At 34.8% G+C, this 25,217-nt stretch overlaps 1 protein-coding gene across 1 annotated transcript; it reads right to left on the reverse strand.

Annotated features, from left to right (window-relative positions):
* Nucleotides 1-1,049: 1,049 nt before the first annotated feature.
* On the reverse strand, nt 1,050-24,843 carry LOC149793636 (large ribosomal subunit protein mL41-like). Its single transcript, XM_089967619.1, has 3 exons — nt 24,504-24,843; nt 12,486-12,586; nt 1,050-4,361 (listed from the first exon to the last, which is right to left on the reverse strand). Exons 1-3 carry the CDS (start codon nt 24,694-24,696, stop codon nt 4,194-4,196), a joined length of 462 nt encoding a protein of 153 aa, XP_089823745.1. The 5' UTR covers nt 24,697-24,843; the 3' UTR covers nt 1,050-4,193.
* Nucleotides 24,844-25,217: the final 374 nt, after the last annotated feature.

A 25,217-nucleotide genomic window follows, 5' to 3' on the forward strand; every position in this document is an offset into this window, starting at 1 on the left:
TTTTCTTTTGAAAGTGATGTTGAGCATGCAACTAAGTTCAAATTTATCTGGGCGGAGTTATGTGCGCAGTAATAATGTTGATTTGTGTAATGATGAACATGCGCTTGTGTATTTAGTTTGGAATGCGGCATAGATTCATTTACGTTGTTTCTTGTAGTGTATTGTGTTTATATAATTAGACCTTAGGTAGAATAAAAAAAATGAGCATATAATAAAAAGGTTACTGTATTTGTATGGGAAAATATGAACTCATTTTGTCGGAAGGATATACTGCACGACCAAAACTCATTCATATTTTCACATACAAATGCAGTAACCTATAAATACTGAACCATAAGGTACTTTCAGTACTAGCCTCTGGGGTCCAGGTTGGCTGAGTAGTCTAAAGTGATTGCCTTTACTTATGAGTGACATTTCTGTCCATATGGTTTGAATCTCTGGTTTGGCCAAGATCGGTAAGCCATAAAAGCTTATCAGCTGTTTCTAGGTGACTCTTTGCAGGGTATTCCAAGGTTCATCCTCCACCTGTTATATTGGCTGCCATGTATAGCCTATTGTGTGCCCAAACTGGTGTCAAACCCACAACACCAACAAAAGTAATAACCTCTATAAAATCTGCAAAATGGTGAAAATTACTCTAGAAAGGTAAAAATTTGCTTGGCTAATAGAATAGAATTTCCGTTCAGGCTTAGAATTTTTTCACATTCAATATTTATGAATGTCACCATGGAAACAAAGTGGAACATAAGCATTTATATAAAGTGATGATGATTCGCCAATGGTTACTTGCGCAAGTAGAACAAAAATTTAAGTACTGGATCATATGGCACTTTTACTGATTCTGGAACCTATTTACAATGTTGATTCTAATTAAAAATAAAGTTGCCGTATTTAGAAGACCCTGGATTTACTCTAAGGAAAGCTTTACATATGGTGGGTATTTCAAGACCTCCTCTATTGGCATAAAACAATCATGGTCATCAGTACCGTATTTGCCGGCCTATAGGTTGATGTGGATTGGCATAAAAAACAACCAAGGTCAGTAGTAATATGTTTAAATTAATCCTGTTTTATCAAATTAATGTCTTCCCAAACATACCATACAATTCTTGAATAAGTAATGGACTAATATCACAATTATGCTTATCAGCATTGCTTCAAATGGAACCAATTACACATAACTGACAAAAGGGTCTGTATGACACTTGGGTCCCAGCTATGAATGTACAACATAATAGGACCCCAGACAATGTTCACTCATGCAATTAAAACCAAGATGAGTTGCTATAGGAACAAAGGATCTTGGATTAAAGAGAAACTGGTAAAGTATTTGAAGGGTATGGCTCAATGCTTATTTCATTGGGGGTCATGTCAAAATCAAAGAAGAAATCACAAAAATACATTCAAAATGTAAATGTCATGTCCCCTAAAAGTGATTCAACTCAAATGTTCATAAATTTTGAACCTTGACCTATTAGCAGCATTCAGATAAGGTTCAAATACAATGCTGATTAATTATGCAAGGGTATATCCCATTTTAAAGCTACTACTACACTGTTTTGGTGAATTTTAGGTTTTCAATAATTACTTGTTGACCTTCCACTCCAATACAGCTGTCTACATGCTGAAAGTAAAGAGGGAATGGTCAAAGAAAAACCTAATACTATTCAGTTATATTATATTTTTCTGACAAAAAGTAAATAGAGAAGCACAAGTCTTTTGAAGGGACTGTTGCTCTTCTTGCCAATTTTTTTTTCCCTGGAATCCAAGATATGTCTGTTTCTTTGTTTTAACTACCAAGTATAGAAACCATCTCTGATACTATGGAGAACCTCTCACAAACCAAATTTGGTAGCAAAACTGCCTCTTATGTCAAGATTAATATGCATACAAGATACCTGTACATGTTGCATACTTTATTTTGTTACAGTGTCTGACCTTGAACCCTATATCATTCATAGATCATTGAAGTCATCTCAGACAATAACAAGATATAACAGCAATGCTTCAGTTAAAATAATATGCAATACTTCTTGGGGCAAAAACAAAGTTACTGGAGTGATATCATTCACGATGCATGCACAATCTGGGTTAAATGAAAAAAAAAACCCTTAATACTTGTCTGTAGTACCATATTTACAAGCCAGTACAGCAAACAGTTTAAGTTATGACATCTGACCTAAAAATCAATGTCCAAATGCTGACTATGAAGTTGTTCCTTGGAATGTAATTAAATACAAAGTTAGAAAAAAATCCACTTGTGTATCAAAATTCATTATTTTCACAAGTTCAGTAAAGAACAAAAAAAGGAAGCAATGATCATGATTTGGGCACAAGATCAACCGGGTCTGGTTTTCTAAAGTAGTCATACAAATGCTGTTATGTTGGTGGTCAAATCTGCACCGTTTTCAAGTCCATGTCAATACCATCATTCCTGCAAGAGGAGTAGTGATAACATGATTTTCAAGATGGCCACTATGCTGCCATGTTGGAGGTGAGAAAAGCACAATTTTCATTAATAATTTGCAATTTGGCTTTGTACTTTTTGGGGTCTAACAACATTTTTAGCAAATGACAGGCCTCATTTTCAGTCAGAGATAGATACATACTGTATTAATGTTTTCATGAAACCCAAATCACTGTGACCATACATTTAGAAGAAGCTGCCATTAAAAATGTCCTGCCTGCCTTCAGAGCAAACATTAGGAGTTTACATAGCATCATGTGAATACAGGAACACCTATAAAGAGCAAGACTGAAGTAGTGGTGTTTTTAAATGTCAGTATGACCAGGTGTTCTGGACAAGCAACTGTAAACTGAGTCATTCAACTGTAGCAGGTCACACTTGCAGTGTCCTCATTTGAAACCAATTACATATAGTGAGAAATGTTTTAATAAATCCACATGTCAATATGATCATCCCATATTGATGAAAAGTGACCAACCAGATATTGCAAGAAGTCTTTTGGTGAAAACCCAATGTCAATATGACCATCTGTCAAGAAGAAATAGCTACAAGATCTTCAATATGCCCTGATGGCCAAACTGGAACTCTGATTTTGCACCATTTTCATTCAGGACAAACTCAAGTTTTATGATGACCATCATGGCATCCAAACTGCATATCACGAGAGCAATATTTTCATTTAGGATCAACCACAAATCATAAGATCTATTTTGGTCGAGTGAAATGCCTTGCAGATATGACCAACCATTTTAAAAAGTTGTGATATGACTTTTGAGATGACTACTGAGGTGCCGATATTGAATATCCATGGGACACCATTTTGAGTTAGGACTAACTAGACATCAGAATGACTTTTTCATCTTTTCCTGGTTTTCCAGGTGAGCTGGGGTGGACATTGGTATCAAATGTTACTAGCGACAATAGTGTTTAATGATAATGGTAATATAATTTCAAGAGCAAAAAACCAATTAATAAGCCAAGATTATTACAACACATTTCTAATAAATTTACATATCAAAAGGGGAACTGGGAAATTGTATTATTTTCTCATGAACCTAGTGAAGTCACAAATCGCAGACAACTCTCCTACATGTCGGCACAGGATAATGCTAGACTGGTCCTCATACCTCCAAGTAAGTATAGATACTGATATAGAGCTGATTCTGGGATAAGTAGCCAACTTGATTGATCTGATTGCCCAAGTACTTGGATTAACAAAACAAATATATTCAGAGCAAACACTAAAATGACCCACAAGTCAACTGTACCTCAAATGAATGAGTTTTGCAACCTTCAAATTTTTTGGCAAGACCTGAAACAATTTCATTCATGATCAGTTCATTTTATGACTCAATTACATATTTATGTGATGAACATGTCTGTAAAGTTTCATGCATATAAGTATGTATGTATGTCTGTCTGTATATATGTATGTATGTATGTAAACTTAGAACTACAGAAATGCACTAAAATCTCTTTGCGAAATAAATCCTTGCAAATAAATGCAAACATGAAATGTTACAACAAAATAGCACTGATAAACAAATTTGTGCTATAGGATAAATGACACTGGACAACGAATGAAAAGCTATCGCATAAGCATTACTATGACTAGCAGACCTAAAAATATGACTCGACCAAAATTTTTATCTCAAATTTATATTGACAAGATGTTATAAGAAATGAAAAACAACAGGTTATTCTTTCTAGAAAAAGAATTTGACAACTATGTTTTATCAGTTGAGTCAGATCCAGTTTTCTCACTGGGTCGTTTCAGTTTTCCTTCCTTTAAATCCGCTTCCACTTGCTGAGCATAACAAGCATTGAACAGCCCTCTTGCTGTAAGTTTTGGTTCAGTAATTGGTGCAGCTCTGTAGGACACATAGGGCTTCAACTAAACCAAAAGAGAACAAGAAAACATCAAAAGGTTGTTAGCATTTTTCCATTATCATAACTGTTATTATCCCCATATACACGCATTGTTTAGTTTTGTAAAAAATGAAATCGTCTTGTGTTCATTGCATAATATTTCTCCATAAATACCCCCATCTCCTGTTTTTATAAAAGAATATTCTTACTGTATTATAGGCAGCCTACAGCAAAAGGTTCAGTCCCTAATCTGCTGTCCCATAATGCATCATCAGATCAGGGTCCTTACTGTTCATTCTATTTCTGATTTTCAAGTGAACATAGATCCTGATCTGCAAGTTTTATATGATGATAATAAGTGAATAACTGTGCTACTGTATTACAGTTAGCAAATGTTTCACCATAAGAAAGAAAATAACTTAGTACTGTTGGAGTGATGGTACTTTACATACATGACTGCTGCAAATAAATTTGTAGAATATGACAAGATGATGACGTGAGAATGGATAGTCTGGCACTACATTATGCATGACTGCATATCATGAGCACAGTCCAAGTTTTCCATATAGTTAAAAAAGTTTGATAATATGTCAATTGGGTCATGATTATTCATTGAAATTTATCAAATATTCTTGAATTGTGAATGGAAACAGCAACCCTCAAGCACATGTACATCACACAAGTGAAGTCATTATTGGGCTAAAGGCCCTGTCTAAAAATCATAATAAACAACCTTTTCTGTTAACATAAACAAAGCTCTACATTTTATTGATCATCATAAAACAGAATCTCCCCCAAAGAAATTAATTGCTTCTAGTAAAATATATTTCTAGGTGAATACTTAACCAATCATAATACCTTAGGAGAACTATTAAAAATACCTTGCAAATCCCAAATAAAACTTTTTGTCTAAAAGTTATTTGCCTGGCTAGGGTGATCTCCCTTTATATAGGGATGGGCTGTAAAATCCATGAATATCTCAGTTACTACTGGAATGTAAGGTATGCTTTCTATATGGACGTAACTGTGGGGTTGCTGGGAAGGTGTACGTGTATTATGACTGGGCAAATATTTACTAGAAAAAATGACTTTCTTCTTTAATCATGTTACACAATCATAATACCTTTGGAGAATTGGTACGAGGTGGAGGGAGTTATATTTCCTTACCTTGGAGAAGAAAACTCCAGTCCCACAAGATATGTAAGACGGCTTCAAGGTAACCTGACTGAAGAAGACTCCCTTCTGTCAAGGAGTGGCTTTGGAAAATGATTTTCCTACCTGCAATTCAAGAAGTCATGAAGCTGTGTCTTATGAAGCTATCAAATAACCTGGGAAGGTGGACTATTGTACCATGGACTCAGATCTCCTTCCCATGGCATAGTGTCAGAGAACAGTTCTGGTCCAAGGTGATACTTGTGGCAACTGCTCTAACCTAATGAGTCAAAGGAATGTAACAAATTCAATATGCAGAGCAAATAATCCACTTAATCTAGAACATGAGCTTCTGTGCTGTTATATCATCCAGGCTTTGTTTGAGAGGTAAAAAAAAGGTGTGATCTCCTTCGATGTATAGGCTCTGCCTTTGATGGTACTACTTCAAGGCTTGTACTGGCTCCTGTAAGTGGCCTAGCATGGAAGGGTCCAGAGTAGACAATGATTTCATTACAAAGGTATTGTTCCCATGTATGGGCCTGTTTCTGGCAATGAAAGAATGAACAGTAGTAAGTGAAACTGACCCGTCTTGTTGGAACTGCATGTAAGTCAGGTCCACTGATAGGGCATGTTTTTTGCAGATTCTGCCTGCCATTGCTAATGTGATAGGAAAGCATGTCTTGTATGAAAGGGGAGCCAAAGATGCCTTTGAAAGTAGTCCAAATGGTGTTATGTTCTACTAGGTTAGTACCCATGATGGATTCGATTTGGGCACAGGGCAAACATTTTTGGTTATGTAATCTAAGTTGAAGAGGAGGTCCAATAAGTCTTTGTTTTGTCCAATATCTTCTTTTCTATGATTCCCAAATGAGCCAGTGATCAAAATCAGTAACCTCTGATTGTGAATGATGCTAACGTTTAGTCATCAAAGAGCCAGAGGAAGTTAACTATTTCAGGTATAGATTCCTGTAGTGGTAGACTCTGCTGTAAAACTTTTCCATTTGCCTTTGTACACTTTCAGAGTGGAGGGTCTTCTTGCTTGAGCGATTCTTTCATGACTGTTTGCATGAACCAGTTATTTCGGAGGGCCTGGTTAATATGATCTAGTCATGCAGGTTCAGTAGCTCTGGGATAGGGTGAATCAACTGCCCTTATGGTTATCTGAGTTGAGGGAAATTCACTATATTCCTGGGCAATTTCTGCTGCAAGATTTAGGTAATTTTTTCCATCTGAGAGGCACATTGAGAATGAGGCTACACTTTGCAATCTTTTGTTTTTTGTATCCCCTTTGGAACCAACATTATTTGAGGGTAGACATACATGTCCAGGCTGTTCAAATCTATGGACAGCACAACAACTGCCCAGGCTTTGAGATCTGGGACTGGTGAGACAAAGGTTGGGAGCAAGGTTTTCCACCTTGTTGCAAACAAGTCCACAAATGGCCATTCTGTCTGTGTCAGCCAATTGTTCCAGGACAAAGAATCTGCTATTATGTTTAGGTATGTGAGACAGCTTCTAGGTAACCCAAATGGAGAATACTCCCATCTGTCAGTGAGCAGCTTTTGAGACAAGTCACCACCAAAGAGTGGTTAGATTGGAGGAGGACTCCATTTTCAGTTAAAATTTCCTGCCACCAGTGAAAGGCTTTCCAAATGGGTTTCATCTGGAGAATATTGATATGTAGATGCCAGTCCTGGGGAGACCACACTGCACCAGCTTCCCAGAAAGACAGTGGTAGGTGTCCTCTTTCTGCAGTCTGTACTTGCATCCATACAGACCATGATCTGTGGCAGTTGTACTTGTAGATGTATATCCGCTGTGAGCCAACTTAGGTCACACCAAGTCTGCAGAGGGTACCTCATAATTGTGCAAATGGGAGAGGTTGGTCCAGTCTGCAGACTTTTGGCCTCTATTAGGATAAGAGAATCATTTGTAAAGGGAACATATAAAGGTGACCTAGAATGAAGAGGTCCGTAGCCGCATTGAGAAAGCCTAGAAGGCAAAGAATTTCCATGTGGAGGGAGAATTTCTCAACATCTTTTCTGGAGGGGAAAATGCTCTGTTTACATGTGTGTGAAATTCTGATCAAACCTTATAGATGGCACTAGGTCAGATTTGTCCTTGTTGAAAAGGAAACCCAGACTGTAAGCAGTGTGACAAGGTTTATCATATTTCGTTTTAATATAAAACTCACCTGATGTTTTTGTAGGATGTCATCCAGATAACATGGTGCTGACACCCTGGAGATGGTCCAGACATGATGCATAAGACAGTTCATCTGGCAAAGGAATACCCATAGACTGATGTTGAGTACAAATGGGAGTAATCAGAATTGATAAAACATATCATTGCAGGTGAAACGCAGAACTTCCTGGAAGTTGTATGAATTGGAATATGAAGGCATGCTCCTTTAGGGCCAATCTGATTCTGAAGTCTCCCTCTTGAATGGCATTCAGAATGTGCCATGGTGTTTCCACTGAGAACCAAGGAGAATGAATGAATTGACTGAGAGTGCTTAGGTCGATGAAAGGGTTCAGAGTACTGTTTGCCTTTGGGACCAAGAAAAGTCTGGAATAAAACACCGGGGAATTTAAATTCACATGAAGGTTGTTTATTTCTTGCTGCAATGTGGTGGCTTTGAATGGGTCTGTTGGAATGTTTGTGGCTGATGGGACCCTGGACAGAAAAGGTAGTGTTTTGAAAGTGATGCAGAGTCCATCAGAAACCACTTGTTGAGTCCAGTGATTGCTGTGACAAATCTTGTCCCACTGGCAGCAAAGGACTGAAACCATCCAATATAGGGATCTGTGGGAAAGATGGTGTAGAAATGTATTCTTTTGAGAGCTGGTGGCGGTCATGTAGAGACACTGGCATATGCGATTGCTACTGCTCTATCTTTTGCCCACTGTGCTTCACAAGAACCGTGACTTTTGAACCATGATAGAACAACTTGCCAGAGGATTGTGTTTGAGTCATGTCCCTTGGTTCCTTTGTTGATTTCCCAAAACATCCCTGTACTGATGCATTTCAGAGCCAGGAAAATTCTGACAACACTTGTGATGCACTGGTCACTGATTAATGAGACCCTTTTAATGACCAACATATATTAGAACTCTTCTATATGTCTCTGGGACTTGCATGTTAACATTAAAAAAAACTACAGCCTGAACTTGGTTGCGAAGTTGCATGGCTACCAGTACAAACATCTAAGTACAATTAATTGTGTAAAGGCAACAAAGTATGGTTAAAATTGTAAAAGCAGAACTTTGTCGAGATAGAAAGAGAGACAAGTTGGAAATATAGCTGAACTATCATTTCCTTATGAAGTCATAACTCATCCAAGTTGAATCAACATTTATTTGACTGCTCCGGTGGCCTAGTGGTTTGAGCATCCTCCTTGGATGCAGGAGGCTGTGGGTTAAGCCCCCCCCCCCCCCCCGAATCATACCAAAGACTAAAAAGAAATGGTATTAACAGCTGCCTTGATAGGCGCTCAGCATTAACAGGTTAGTGTTAGGTCTGGTCGGCCTGATGTCAGGATAATGTGACTGTGGGAGACGTCATGCAACATGTCTGGGGCATGATGCCCCAGTGCCAGACATCAAAATAAACTGCCATACAGCAGGACATCATAGCAATATGACTTAAAAATTGTTAAAGCTAAGTTAAAAATCCACAACACACATACACACACACAAACATTGATTCTGGCTTTTGCGAAGTCTTACATATTGAAAGTGTGCTTCTCTGCACGAGCAGAAGTAGTAACTGAGGTATTCAAGGGTTCTTCTGCCAAGATCTATACCATGGGGAGATTACCCTGCCTGACTGCCACATAGACAGGCAGATAACTTTTAGCTCCTTTTAGCTAAGAAGTTCTATCTGGGAGGGCTGGATTTGCTGTGAGGTAGTAGTAGTTCTCCTAAGGTATTATGAATGGGTAACATATTTAAATAAGAAATGTCAACAGTAACAATTACAGCTACATTTCATGGAAAGAGCAGTTTGGTCAAGAGTTATTTCCCTTAGTAAAGCATGAGCATGATACAAGCCAAATGTCAGCATTGATACCCAATATGGTGTTAAGAAACCAATGATATGTTTGCTTTTTATGTCACAAATTCAAGGCTGATTAAAAATAAAATAAGAATAAAATGCAAGTGAGGCTGACAGAAATATAATGATGCTTTCTGTAGAAATGTCTTCCCCCACTGTTTATTACATGCAAAATCTAAAAACAAGATTTTCAACGGTTCTCCTGCATCTCCATCCATATTTTACAGCACATCTGATAAATTTGTTCAGTACTGAAAATTATTAAAGTAGTGGGAGAAGTTAAAAATGTTGCAGAAGGGTGATGATGGGGTCAGATGGGGGTGGTAATGTGCAAAACATACCTCTGGTCCAAGAAGCAATAACACTAATGTTGGGTATGGGGCTTTGCCCACCACAGACTGAAATTATTCTGGTGTTGCATGTGTGAAAAAAAGTTGTAAAACCTTTTTTTGATGTAAGAAATGTCAAATTTGTTTGATAATATTTATTCTTGCATTATATAATTTATTATAAAATTCCAATTGATGATTAATATAACAGGTTTCTTCTTGGTGATGGTATGGATATGTTGCTATTAATATGCAGGAAAATTATGCTGAATCATCAAGTACTGATATTATACAATTGCGATATATTCATAGTTCCTTTAAGGGAATGAATAACTCTTAATTACTTCGCTGACATTTCTTTTATACATAAAGATGGTAAAAAGCATGAAAAATATATGCTGACAAGTGACAGAATAAAAAGGAAAAAGAGCATAACAAAAGAGAAAAAAGTTGAGGTTTTATTAGAACACAAATCAACAATAAGAAAAGGATGTATTGTATGTCAGTTAATCCCTGGGTAGAATTAATGTAGGTATACTTTATAATGCTGTATCATTGACCATCCTAACTTTTATTTCATTCTCGATTCATGCACCCGGCTTCTCACAACTTCACACATGATTGATTACAGATTCTGATCTAATCAACTGTTGGTCACCAGCAGGTTGGCAGAGATTGCCACTGTGCAAAATTGCCATCAGCCTGCAATTACAATAACAGTTAATTTCTTGGCAGACTGGGGCCAAAACTAGGTAGCCAGTCCTTCTGAAAAGTTGGAATTTTATGTATATCGAATCAAGTTAGTCTACAAATTGTACAATTTATGATATTAAAAGAAATAAAAGACACCAAGTGGCAAACAAATAACGAGAATTGTTTATGCTGTCCACTAACAACTCCAGTTATAAACTCTTTGTGTCAATGTGATTTCTGATGACACATTCTCCTTCCAATTACAAAGTGAACATATAGAGGTATCTGGATGATGCAAAGACACCAGAGGCTCAAATCCAAACACAGCCAAAGAAATCAAAATTATTCAAATGGAATATTGAACTATCAAATAAAAGCAATGTTTAAACATAGGTTACATAATTCACTTGGAACATAAAGGCAGGATGATTATGGCCATGGCAATGTCGTTAAGTGTTCAGCTGAAATTGGCTGATGTGGATGCATTTGATCCAATTCCTGCAATCCATTACTGGAAGTCACCTTTATGTAGACCTAATGTCTTTGGCACATAAACTTTGGATAATAGAGAGCCTCATCTTTGGAGGCTGGGTCTAGTTCTAATAATTTTCATTGATGACAAGTGAATGGATGAGGATCCTTCTATAATTTAGACTGATCAACAATGGCAGCAACAGATTCTGATTCTGATGCCCAGCCTCCAAAACAGTTATGCATAGATCTGGAGCAACTGACAGTAATCATCATTGTCCAAGTTGGTAAACACTAGTGACGTTAAGTAAGATTTCATAATTTTATAATAAATTTGACTATGTGATATAAAAACCTTGTTGTTTGTTAATTTTCCATGTTTAGTAATCTAAATCATCATGCTAAAGGTAGATATTCATGTCTAGCTGTAGTTACCATTGAGTCATTTATTACATTCTGTCTTATATGAAATAAAGGACCAGCTGGTTATGGACAGGACCAGTATTATTTCCATACTTGTCCTGTGGGGGTTGCAGGACATTTTTATGAGTTTCACACACTGGTGACAGCAAATGTTCCTTAAGAATGATATACGATTTAAATATGTACTGCAATTCAAATAAAAGAAAATGCGAATTTTAGAAATTGGGTATTTTACTCCCTGGTTGGAACCTAATTCCCTTTTTCAAAAATTTGATCAAGTGGGGCATTGTTACCTGTAGAGGTTGGGCTTATAATCAGGTTAAGAGATTTTTAGTAAACAGATGTCAAAAGTCTGTAAAACTTGTGGCTACTTAGTGGGTAGGCTTATTGTTAATCATGGGATTGTCACTGCATAAATATGGTACAACCATTTGATTTAATGCACAGAGCCTTAAAGACAAAATAATGTACAGAAAAAGTTATAACAAAGTCGGATCACTTTATTCATCATTGAGCAGTCTCTGAAGTTGCTACAAAACTACAAGTTTAAAGCAAATGTACCTATCTGTTATCTCATGGAGACAAAGCCATGAATTTGGAAACCCCATAAAATTTAACATTTTGCTTAACCATAAAAACCAATGCTTGAGAGAAAGATAAGAATTGACAGTATACAATAACTGTCTAGTTACACATGCTCGGGCAAGGACATTGTTGTGTATTGGAAAACAGAAGCATAGCAACCCTTTGTCAACTGATATCATATTTTATAGTTTTATTAATTTGTTTCTAACTCTGATTAAGATTATCGTTGTGACTGATAAGGTACAATCAATGTTATTCTAGTACAATTTTGTTCTTCAGAACACCACAGTTTAATAAGATATTTCAGATATCTCTATAAAGGACCTGCATGAAGCTGGCTTAGGGCACTCAGGGAGGATCTCAAGGATAGAGGGAGAGGGGTATTCCCCTATTTGTTGCTAACTGTATCACAGTTATCTTTCACACTGAAATAAACTTGCCTTGAAATCTGTTAGATTTGGCACAACAAACTCTGGCTGCATTTCCTTTACTTTTTTAAACTGATTAGACACTGGATGTACGAATCCAATTGGTGGCACCACTGGAATATAAAATATAATAAAAAAATCAAAGCATCCATTATACTGATGGAGAAATTACAAGAAAGTTAGTTTCTAAAACACATATCCCAACATTTTACCACATCCATTTTAATTACTGCCCTAAACTGAAGTTCCTAGGTGGCAGAGTGTTCTAAGGAGCTTGCCTTTACAGATAGCCAACATCTCCCCTCTGTCTAACCTAGGTATGTGAGAAAGCTTGCCATTAAATTCATGTGGGTCAGTGGTTCTTCCCTTATAAGAAGGGGATCACTGCAAAAGATTTCACAGCTTATATTAATATAGCTTATAAAGCTTTATAGCCACAAAAAAACATTGTACAAACAAAAATCTTCTTGCTCAGCTGCGTGAAATAAAACTTGCCAGTGAGAATCCATGGGGCACTATTAATTCAATAATTAAAATAAAACTTGCCAATGAGAATCCATGGGGCACTATTAATTCAATAATTAAAATAAAACTTGCCAATGAGAAGCCATGGGGCACTATTAATTCAATAATTAAAATAAAACTTGCCAATGAGAAGCCATGGGGCACTATTAATTCAATAATTAAAATAAAACATGCCAGTAAGAATCCATGGGGCACTATTAATTCAATAACTAAAATAAAACTTGCCAATGAGAATCCATGGGGCACCATTAATTCAATAACTAAAAGAAAACTTGCCAATGAAAATCCATGGGGCACTATTAATTCAATAATTAAAATAAAACATGCCAGTGAGAATCCATGGGGCACTATTAATTCAATAATTAAAATAAAACTTGCCAATGAGAATCCATGGGGCACTATTAATTCAATAATTAATATATGTCATCTGCTGATAAAACCATTAAAAAAAGAACAGAAATACTAATAAAGAATTAAGTCTCTATAATCTATATTTGCTTAGGCCAAAATGATATGTGTGTGTGTTTCCAGTTAGCCAGCCATCCTGGTTTTGTTGCCGACCCTAGCACACCACCTCCGTTGAAAAAAATTTATTAAAAAATTCTCAAAATTGATTTGTATATCTAATGAGGGATCATATCCATTTATCTTTCCACTAGGTGGAGCCATAGAAAAACCCAGTTCTGATATTAGGTTATCCTTGGAGTTTATCATTAGCCAAAACAATCTAATGTTGATCAATCGCATGATAAATAATTGTCAAAACAACAATAATACTCATATCAATGAAAACTATTTCATTTTTCAGTGTATCAGACTGTATACTATATTAGCACTACAAGACACTATAATAAAACTGCGCGATTAGTGTGGCCTAATGAAAACCTCTTAAACAATAAATACAAATGTAATGCTGCATTTTATAGTTCGGTACATGGAAGAAAGAACTAAATAAGTAAATACAAAATGTACAACTTACTGTCTTATTATTTTTATTCATTCATTATAATACAATTAATTTATGTAAAGCAACTGAAACAACAGTCTCATATCTAAACTTTAAACGAAAAGAAAATAACTGCCTTTATTTGGTCAACAAAAGATAAATATGTGGTCACAAAGAGGTAGATAGACTTGGTATGAATTTATAATAATTACCTCTGTCATGCTACTAGGAACAGGTGTGTGTGTGTGTGTGTTTGGTAATCAGAAAAAATTCCCTTTTAAAATATTACAGAATAAGTTTTATTGCCACGAAATCCAGTGTAATGTTCTAAATCTTACTGCAAACTGTCACTGCAAAACTGAATTTAACACACCAAGAACAATACAACTTTATTTAGACCATGATAATTCTCTCCTTCCAAGTAATATTTTATGTACAAGTTGTCTGAATAAAATGAAAATATATCATTTCACTTCAAGCAATTCTGACTGATATCAATCCACACACACCTGTACATTCTATCTATCTCTCCCTCTCTCACACACACCAATTTATGGCTTAATATCAACTTAAAACCAATTTAAATAAGAAGTACAGTTGTCTTAATTAGGTCAATAATACTCTGTCTCTGTTAACCACAAACTTTTGGAGGGACGCAGCAAATTGTTTTCACTCATATGACTTATAAAAAATACTGGTCTAGAATGACATCTTAGGAAAACTTATTGTTGTATACCTACAACCTGAGAAGAAAAAGAACATTTACAGTTGAATATAATGCAGATATGATATTACCTTAATATATCAAATAAATGCTGAATGTAAAGAATAATGAACAAGAATTTTGTATGTTTCCAAACTAAACAGGCTAAAATCGTTTCTAAGAAAATCAAACATTTTTTTACTAAATTATCCCACCAAGTAACTATCTAAAGAACTATTCAGAATAGATTGCTGAATCATCCATGAATTATATAATTTTATGGTTATGAATCTGTTGAAACATAATTTCAAAAAAGAATCAGAGGTAATTATGTCAACATGAGTATTTTATTTTTATGCAGGTATGAGAAAAATGTGATTTTCCATTTATGACCACATTATCACCAATTATGCCTAATATTTACTTATCTATCAATTAACTTCTTTTTTTGTCCAGACACCTTAGCTCCTCATCTATTTTAAATCCTCTCTCACTAACAATAACATCAATAATACATCTGATTGAGACATTTTGTAGAGCAAGATGAAGATGCTATATTTTATACTTGTTTATTGAGCATGAAATTTATACCGGAAATAATCTTGGACCTCTTTGTTCCAGGCTGCCACCTATCAGTTTAAAAGGAAGATAACTTACTTTGATCTTTGATCCTTCACTGAGCTGGTTTAGCACAGTGCAATAGGAAACACATGCTTTTGAAGAATCTTAGCTAGGGGAACTATCCAAAATAAATACATCAAGTTTTATGTCTTGGTGGTTAGCGAATGAAACTCATGACTAAATGGGTTTGGGTTCAACACTTACGGTCTCAGTTATAGCAGTGTATCTTTGGCGAAGGCACTTTACTCTAATTGCCTTGACATTAAATAATCTACATAGTGTTGATGTGCAATAATGTACAAAAACAAACCAAACCAAACCCATCAAGTTTTATCACTGTACAGACATCAGTGGCAGATAAACTGACCTAATTGTAAATTCATACTATAATCAATGGAGTGTGAAATGCATGATGTCATTTTGGACCAAATAAAACAAATCATGAATTAATAAATTAATTAATCATTTAATCAATCAAACAAACCATTAATAGCTATATCCAGACCTGCCAACCCCAACTAGTGTCCTCTGGGAGATTTCGAAAAATTTTCAGGTAGTTTTCTATTATTGCAGGGAGGATTTCATCAAGGGAGAAACAATGAACATGTTTATAAAAAGTGAATGGTTTTCAAAAAAACAGACTAATTTAATTCTAAAATGGTTTATTTTTAGATAATAAATAACAATATATAAATAAGAGACTGAACAAAATAAACAGTGAAGACCATCAATTAACACAACTCCTGGAGAGACATGGTTGTTGCTGCTTTGCATCTTTTTAGCATAACTTTGTCAAACTGTCTCTATAAGCAAACAATACCTTCTTATTTAACAAGAAGACTTTCTAGTGTATCAGTTTTCATACTGCTCCTGAAGTCAGTCATATTTTTCTCACAAAGCTATTCTTCCACATGATGCATTGCTGTGAGGGATGGCGAGGATATGGCTCATCACTTTGGCAAGAACTCCAAAAATTTTGATTGACCCATGATATCTCTGATCTCACCAATATTCACCCATGTTTGGTCCATGGCAGCTGCTGAATTAGGCTCCAGCATTCCAGGGTGTTTCTCTTTGTCTGTGCACTTGTTAAGTGCCTGTAAAATAAAGTAAATGAAATTTAAAATAATGACTCGGAAACAAAAGATAACAAAATATAATTGCATTCATTCACAAAAATGCATTGCATTTAATGTTTCTTACTTTTTATTAAAACTTAGGCACAATTAAGTATTTGTTTCTCTTCCCTATCTTACTATATATCTTAGGCAGGTAGATGTAGTTCTTAGGAAAGAGCTGATAAGTCTAAATTGTTAAAGTACATTTTTGGGTTCACGGCTAAACAATAATAATAATAAGAATAAGAATGAAGTCTTAACATTTTTATTATCTGCAGATGAATCGATTCAATTGTCATTTATTCAACTATACCTGATTTAACCGATCTATTAGTGTATCCAAATTTCGCTTAAAATGATCAAAATTTTGATGCTGACACTCAAACTACAATTCGCAGCATACAATTATGGCCATAAAAATAAACAGTAAAATTAAAAACTTACTTTTGTGACTGGAGATGTCAACAACAATCATCACACTCACCACTGGCAACAATGAAACATGAATTGCATGATTGGCTAAATGCTGTATGTTTATCACTTCCACAAGTCAAGCATGGAAATTCCAGGCTATAAGAAGCTTGGAAAGAAGTTCTATATCATTTTGACTTTCCAACTTCATCCGAATCTCCCTTTCTCTTAGACGTTGCAGAAGGGATCACCAACACTTGGATTCAAGCTTGCATACTTTTCAAAGAATTTCTGCGCACTTCTGGTCTTACACAATGGAGAATTTCTAAAACATTTTTTGTTAAAAGAAAGGAATGTTCCAGATTTTATTTTGACAAAACAAATTTTTTCTAGGAGAAAAAATAATAATGCAGGAGGATGTTATATCAGCAATGCCTCTCAATGAATCACACACAGGAGAATATTTGGCGAGCAAACAGGACAAATTATGCGAGGTATACAACACCCAAAACTCATATCCATGTTCTTCTGCGTGACAGAGGTACAAACTAGGTTAAAGCAATGCATCTGGCTGAAAATCAACAGCATCTAATTTAGCCGTTTTGCACATATGCTGCAGCTCGTTCTTAGATGGCATTCTGTTGCAACGAGCTGTCAAAGATGTTTTGGCGATCTCGCGATCCATAGTCAGCACATTCTGGCACTCCATCCTGGCACAACAGCAGCAGGAAAAATTTGGCATTGCCCATAAAAAACTTGTCCAGGATGTCAAGACACACTGAAATTCTACATACAATATGTTGGTTTCATTATAGCTACTCTCTATGACCTGCCTAGCCTAACAGCCCAACAGTGTGTCTTGATTAACAATATTGTGGACATGTTAGGCCATTTGTGGACATTACCAAGGAAGTAAGTGATAGCCAAACATCAGTATCCATCAATCTTCTATGCCTAAAATGCTCTGAATGTTGCTGGCTCAAGAGCATGAAGCGAGTCAAGCTATACAGACAATGCGCCGTGATATGTTGACGTCACTGAACACATGCTTTGCTGACGTTGCCAGCAACAAGATGCTTGTCTTAGCCACCATTTTGGATCCATGATTCAAATATCACCTTTTCAGCAAAAAATTACTTTTGACCAGATCCAAAGAATGGCTTAGAACAGAATATATCATAGTTGTGACAGTTGAAAAGCAGGAGGAACCCCTGATGAAAAAAAGAAAACTGAAACTGAAACAAATGCCACTGGTCCATCATCGTCGTTTCTCTGGGATTTGTTTTCTGTGGCCTGTGACGAACCTGTCCATACCATCAAAGAAACAACCCACTTGGATGACGCTGCTGACATGCTTGAATTATATCTGGTCAGCCCTCTGTTACCACAAGAAGAAGACATATATGGCTGGTGGAACGCTCACAGGTTTCAGTTCCCCTACTTGGCCAAATTAGCTAGACGCTATTTGTCTACACCAGCTTCAAGCATTCCAATCAAGCAGCTGTTTAGTGGCGCAGGCCAGATTTTTTTGGGATCGTCATGGATCATTACTTGGCGAGAAGGGATAAATGTTACTGATGCTTAAATACAAATTACCTCAACTATTCTTTCAGTATTAGCTGCAGCCAGCGTACAGTGGCGTCTAACTTTAGTCTTAAAGAATGCGTATTATTAATTTTAATTATTATTGGGCTATTGTTATTAAACAGTTTTTAGCCATTTATTGAAATCTAGTAATGGCGACCTGCGTCACTGAATGTAAGTTAAAAGACGAGCTTAATACATTTTCATTCATTCACATCTTGAATTGGCAAACCGTAAGTTTTATAAGTGTTAGTTTTAAAGTTTTCAAGTTTTATGTTTGTGTGATCATTGTTTACCATAAATAGCAATGTACTTCTTACCTGGTTTCTGTTTGTTTTTGCATAAAAGTTCAAATTCACTTGCCGCATAAACAACCTTGTTATATTTCACACGGCAAAATACCTGCTTGCATTACACTAATAGGTTTATGTTTCTGAACCAGTCATTGTTATAAAACAAATAATAATTAAATAATCAGTCTCATAATCGGTATCGGTAATTTTAATAATCGGCTATACACAGTATTGGCATAATCGAAAAAGAGTGACATCGGTACAGCTTTAGTCTGGTCTAGCCTTCGTATGGTCAAATATTTAAAGATTTATTTGATGTTTATTTCTCTTAAAAAATGTAACAGACTCTGTCGATCCACATATATGCACAGATATATATATATATATATATATATATATATATATATATATATATATATATATATGTGATAAAATAAAAAAGAAACACCCACATGTAGAATGTGAGACCAGTTTTGCTTTATTGCTTCAGCAGACTATATATACATGTATATGCAGAAAATTGATTCTAAATCTGAAAGAAAGATATGATCAATTAGAAGAAATATTGGTCATAACACACAAAGAAAGACATGCAAAGAAAATTCATAAAGGTTAAAGGATAATACTGTACTGGACTATTTTCTTTAACATAGTTTGTTAAGAATTTGCTATACATTTGTCTACCTGGGAGTTGGTACATGGACCCTGCTTTTTAAGTCCCACAATTTTGAATTTATTACCTATTGGTTTGACATGCATGAAAGTACTTTTGATTTCCCAATGCATTTTATTTCACTATTAATACATGAATTCACAATTTAAGGTATATAAGTATAAATAGATTAAAAATGAATAAATTGATACAGAGTATCAAACTTTAATTTTAATATTTACATATAAACAAAGTGAAGAAAAAAGAGATTAAAATCTCTTTAATTCTTTTCTTTTAACATGCCAGACAAACAGCAGGTCAACGGAAAAGACCAACAGCTGAACGGACAACAGATACAAAGCACCAAAAGTTATTAAACATTTTCTAACATGTACATGTACCCAATTAAATAATGCATTGCAAAATAAATTATATAAGGTGTACCTGCTTTTATTGCTAGTTGTATGGCAGGTACATCTGTATTTGGGAAACAGTTGATATTTTAATGTTGTTGTTGTTGTAGGGTTTAACGCTATTTTTCAGCACATGATAGGCTATACATGGCGGCCAGTATTAATGGTGGAGGAAGAACCCGGGAAAACCCCGGAAAGAACCACCGACCCTCGAGAAGCTACTGGCAAGCTTTCTCACATACCCACATTGGCTGAATCTTAGACTCGAACCGCCGCAGACAGAGGTGAGATGGCAGTGATCCGTAACGAAGAGTGCTTTAGACCACTCGGCCACTCGGGGCCCCAATATTTTAATGTATTTTGCCACTTTAATAAAATATAATACATAACCTTATTTTAATTCTAATTTGACTTTACATTAACACTTGTGTATGAATGTAATCACCTTTACAGCATCAAAAGTTACCAAAAAAGCACAGTACAATTGCTTATCCATTAACACACAGCTCAAAAGAACCAAGGATAATGTCACTTTTTTCTGCCCATGACTGTTAATTATCAGACAATGACTTCACATGACAATTTGAATAGCAGAAAGATTTGATAATTCCACCCTTGATCAACTTAACGAGTTTATTTTATGCATTAGAAATGGCCAACATTAAAATTTAACACGCAATAATTAGGTCTAATTAGGTTATTTAAATTGTCGGAGAGTGCATAAAATAGAACTAAACAAACTGCCGAACAAACGCAGCAACAGAAAATACAACTTGAATTGACACAAATAAAGAAATAATAATCAGGCCAATGAAAAAAAGACTGAAGTTGTGAGATAGAATAGAAACATCCGAGTATATTTGGGTATATTTAAATATATTTTAGAGCATGTGGATAGTATAGGCATGTTTTAGCAGCATTTAAATATACTTTTTGGGAGGTCTTCGATAGCATGTGGGTATATTTGGCAGTATTTTTTATATACATATGCAAGCATCCAAGGATTAAAGCCAAACGTAATGATTTTTATATATATATATATATATATATATATATATATATATATATCATCAGAGACTAGAACATTTTTAGGAGAAATAAACACCAAATTACCAAATCAAAAAATATGACCACACAAAGGCCAGTCCAAACACAGAAACTATATAGCAGACAAAACATTATAGCATATACATAGCAAACATGGATGGTAGTAAGATCATTGGCCACGATCACTGGAAATAGGGATCATCTTATGTAATTATCCACAGACATATATGTCAAATTAAGAGAAACTATAATTGCTTTTGTAATTTAATATATTTCATTTTGACCCAGAACTTAACTTTGTGATGAATTTAAAAATGTATTTATAAGTAGGTGAATCATGTGCTTGTTTCTGGACATTATTTGAGAGTATTCTGGGCAATATTTTGGTATAGTTGGGCAGTATTTGGGTAAATTGTGCCACCCCATGATGACTGTAAAATGTTCAAATAGGGGTCTCACTAAACACCCCAAGACTCTCCATGAACACATCAAGACTTTATAAAATACCTACTGGTACTTAAATTTCAGTAAGAACACAAAGAAACAAAAAGTGTGAATATTTAGCAATTGTCTATATAACGGGAAAAGTAGCGAGGTCATAGAGTTGCCAAGGGAAATAACTCCCATTTGGACGAAGAGTGTTCGGGTGCAGTAATGTGAATATTTATCAACATCTATAAATAAGTAGCAATAAAACATGGGAGCAAGACATTTCGACCCCAAGAAAATTCCCAAGACATTTTGACCGTAATTGACACTCCAACTCCAGTCAAGGGATAATTCGCCCCCAATTCATGCATATTTAAAATAATAATTAGCAATTATACTAATTTCCACTAATCATGCTATTATTCATTGACGTCTACAATTAAAGAAGATACCAACACATCTCTAAGTCACCAGAAAAGATGTCAACAGTTAATTATAATTAAAGTCACTTTTATTAAGTTAATGAATGCACGCTAATTTGAATGAGAAGAAGTCACAATTACTGCACACTAGACATTTGCATCAAAAACTGATTTTTTTAGAAACAATAATAATCACACTGCTAATGGTCATTCCCACTAATCGCATGGTTATTCATTGATGTATGCAATTTCAAAAAAAAGATGTAAACAGTTAATTATAATTAAAGTCACTTTTATTAAGTTAATCAATGCACGCTAATTTGAATGAAAAGAAAAACGTTTGAAAATTAAATGCACCACAGGCTTTCAATTTCTACAAAAGGGCCGAACATTTTCGTTACATGCTAGATTTTATCCTAAGCTTTAATAAAGGTGTTTGGCATACTTGTATGTAAATTTTGGATTAATTTATCGCAATTACAGTTTATATTGTGACATTTCGATCAGATATATTTTGGTATAATATGAACTGAACTGTGTTAATTGTGACAATGGCATTTTATCCTTGTGTAAAATATAACCATGCCAGGCCTCGCCAGCTTGCTTTGTCTTGTGATTGAAAGATGTGGGAAATCACAGCATTGCATTTGCAATACATGTTTGTATAATGATTCATTATCTTTTTTCTTCTGTCAGTCTTCCTCTCTTAAATATTTATTTGTTTATTTATTTCTGAGTTGAACATACCAAGTAGCATCGATGATACTTGTATATTCATACGTTATTGATATATAAAATATATATATATATGATTTTATTCCTCCAAGCTTACCAACTTCATACAGGTCTAGAATTTCTTTATTTTTAGAACATAATATAAATAATTAAATACTGAATCAATTAATGATTAGCAAAAAATCATACTAATTTCAATATTTCAGGCTGACTTCAACATTGTTTGTCGTAATTTCGAAGTATTAAATGTTTGACTTTAAATACCAATATATCATATTCTGTATTTTCAAAGGTAATTTATTTCGAAATTAATTATTACTGAGCATGAAGTTAGTAGGAAAATCTTCTAAACAATAAATCAATACTACGATTACAGATACATATAAACTCTTTATATATAATATTTAACTTTCCAAAACACAATATATATTTTAGGATTAGTAGTATATAATAATAACAACCTTATTAATTAAGGTTTATTTTCCATTTTGTGATTTCATGTACTTTGATTTCTGAATATGTTTAATGTCCTTGAGGACGTTTGCGAAAATCTCTGTCTTTTGCTTTTGGATCTGCACTTCCAGACGCTGTCATGTATGTGGCAAATGTGTTCTTTTTTTGCTAACTTATAATTCCCGCTGTCGTGAAGAGCGCTTCCATCATTGATGAAATGGAGCTGTGTCACAATGAAAAGTTTATATATTAGGTCTTGCACTTGTTGTGGCTTCCAGTGAATAGAAAGTTGTAGAATATTATTGATGGACTCTGCAATGATTGTTTCCAGAAGTTCCGTTCCATTTTCAAAATATATTGTAGTATTTGTGTCTGTGATGACATTGGTTTCAAATATTTGAGTCATTATTATATCAAGTTCACCCTTTTCCACCCATATTTATATTTTGAATAAAGTGCCTGACATTATCCTTCAGATGTTTAGTGCAAAGATAGCGTGTAGGCGAGGGGAATACAGGCTCTATGGCTTGGTTATACTCTTCTCATCATCACTTCCAAATTCCTTCATTTCAGGCACTCTTACTTCCATGGACTCAACAACTGTATCTATCTCTGTATATGTTCCAGAAAGCTCCTGTAAGTTCTGTAAGAAGCGTCTGTGTACAGAAGGACAGGATCAATACATGTCGGATGTTCATTTGTACTGTTTCTGACGACTCTTAAATACGTCATACTATTGTTTTACTCATCAATAACTCTTTCATATGTGTACTATCGTTATACTTGTCAATAACTCCTTATGCAATTTGTTTTGTAAATATAATGCTTAAAAAGCATGATTTAAATTATCCCATGTGAATATTAGATTATACAAATGAATATTTATCCAATATTAATGCTAGATTAATGGAAAGAACATGCTTTATGTACTTATTATACATTAGTGTCTTTAACTGATGGGACATTAGTAGCTAAACTTTCAATGGAACATATGGGATAATTTAAGTGTACTTGAATTAAACGACTTGGTGGTTTGTGACTTATTGTTGATAATTAATTGTCTATGTGACTACCAATCATTAAATGACCATATATTCAGACAGTTTAGATAAATTACATCTGATATATCAAGCATGACACTGAAATAAAATCAAAGGAATTACAGAGCGACTTTCCTTCACGGCTACTTAAAAGCATGGGAAATCACTCGCGTGGAGCTTGTAACACTCTTTGGTCATGTATTCTAAACATCTCTGTCAAACATTTTGATGCACAATTTAAAATGAAAATTTGTATATAAACAGTTTATAACAAAATAAATGACAGAAGTATGGTGCATTGCCATTAAATGAGGAAATTGTTTAAAAATATTATAAAATTAAAGAGATTTGATGCATAAGAGTTTCCGTAGGTTATTGGAAATAGGGACATCAACCAATACTATTAATCACTGATGGCAACAATGTCCGTGTGTGTTTGCTTTTTTTTTTTTCGCTTCTTAGTACGTTTTTGAGAGCTTTGGTGCCAATATATGTAATATTGGGGTGTTCTTTGAGAGTCTTTGGATGTTTAGGGACCGATTCAAATAGGGCAAGAGAAACAACTCTATATTGTCTGGATAACTGGCAATTCGGAACAGATCTTTTCCAGATAAAAAAAAAATTGTATTCATTATTACCATGTAAAGCAACCTTTTTCTGCATTTCCTTGCTACCACCTTTAACATGTTCGTTCACGTGTTTTCCTGTCACAGTAAGACGTTTGTCGAAGGGAGTAAGACTCGCCTTCTTGGGTTTTGGAATGGCACCAAGTGCCGCATATATTGAGAAATTTCGGCACCAAGTGATGCCTTTCTTTCTAAGTAGCTGCATAGCCTTTTCCAAAAGAATAAACTGCAAAAGAGTCAATACTGCACTGGCTTCACATAAAAAGTTTTCTGTCCATCTAAATCCTCCTGAAGTATAAAGGAAATCGCATTTTAAGAATAAGAATGGAACCGGAGCATGGCGACCCGCACAATATTAAATCCGGACGATTTCGGTTCGGATTAACGGCTACATGCTATGAAATTAACAATATATTTTATATCCGGTAAATTGTTGAGCTGTGTTTAAAAGTTTGTTAAAATAAAAAAATGAGAAACAGGTGTTATATTTATACAATGTACACAGTATAAAATGTTTCATATGTCAGTAAAACCATACTTTTTTTGATGAAATTACTTAGAATAATTAAATACGTGCGAAAGCATTTCGAAGTTCTCCCTTACTCAGTTTGGTATTTGAATACTTTTCATTTCTTTTCTTGCTGTTATGTTGGTTTTTTTTTGTTGGTGGCTGAACTTATAGTACGTTCGTGCACAGGGATCTTTACAAGGAAAATTTGAGTATCC

This window comes from Sinohyriopsis cumingii, chromosome 8 (assembly GCF_028554795.1).
Source record: "Sinohyriopsis cumingii isolate HCF-2022 chromosome 8, ASM2855479v2, whole genome shotgun sequence".
NCBI classification, from domain to species: domain Eukaryota; kingdom Metazoa; phylum Mollusca; class Bivalvia; order Unionida; family Unionidae; genus Sinohyriopsis; species Sinohyriopsis cumingii.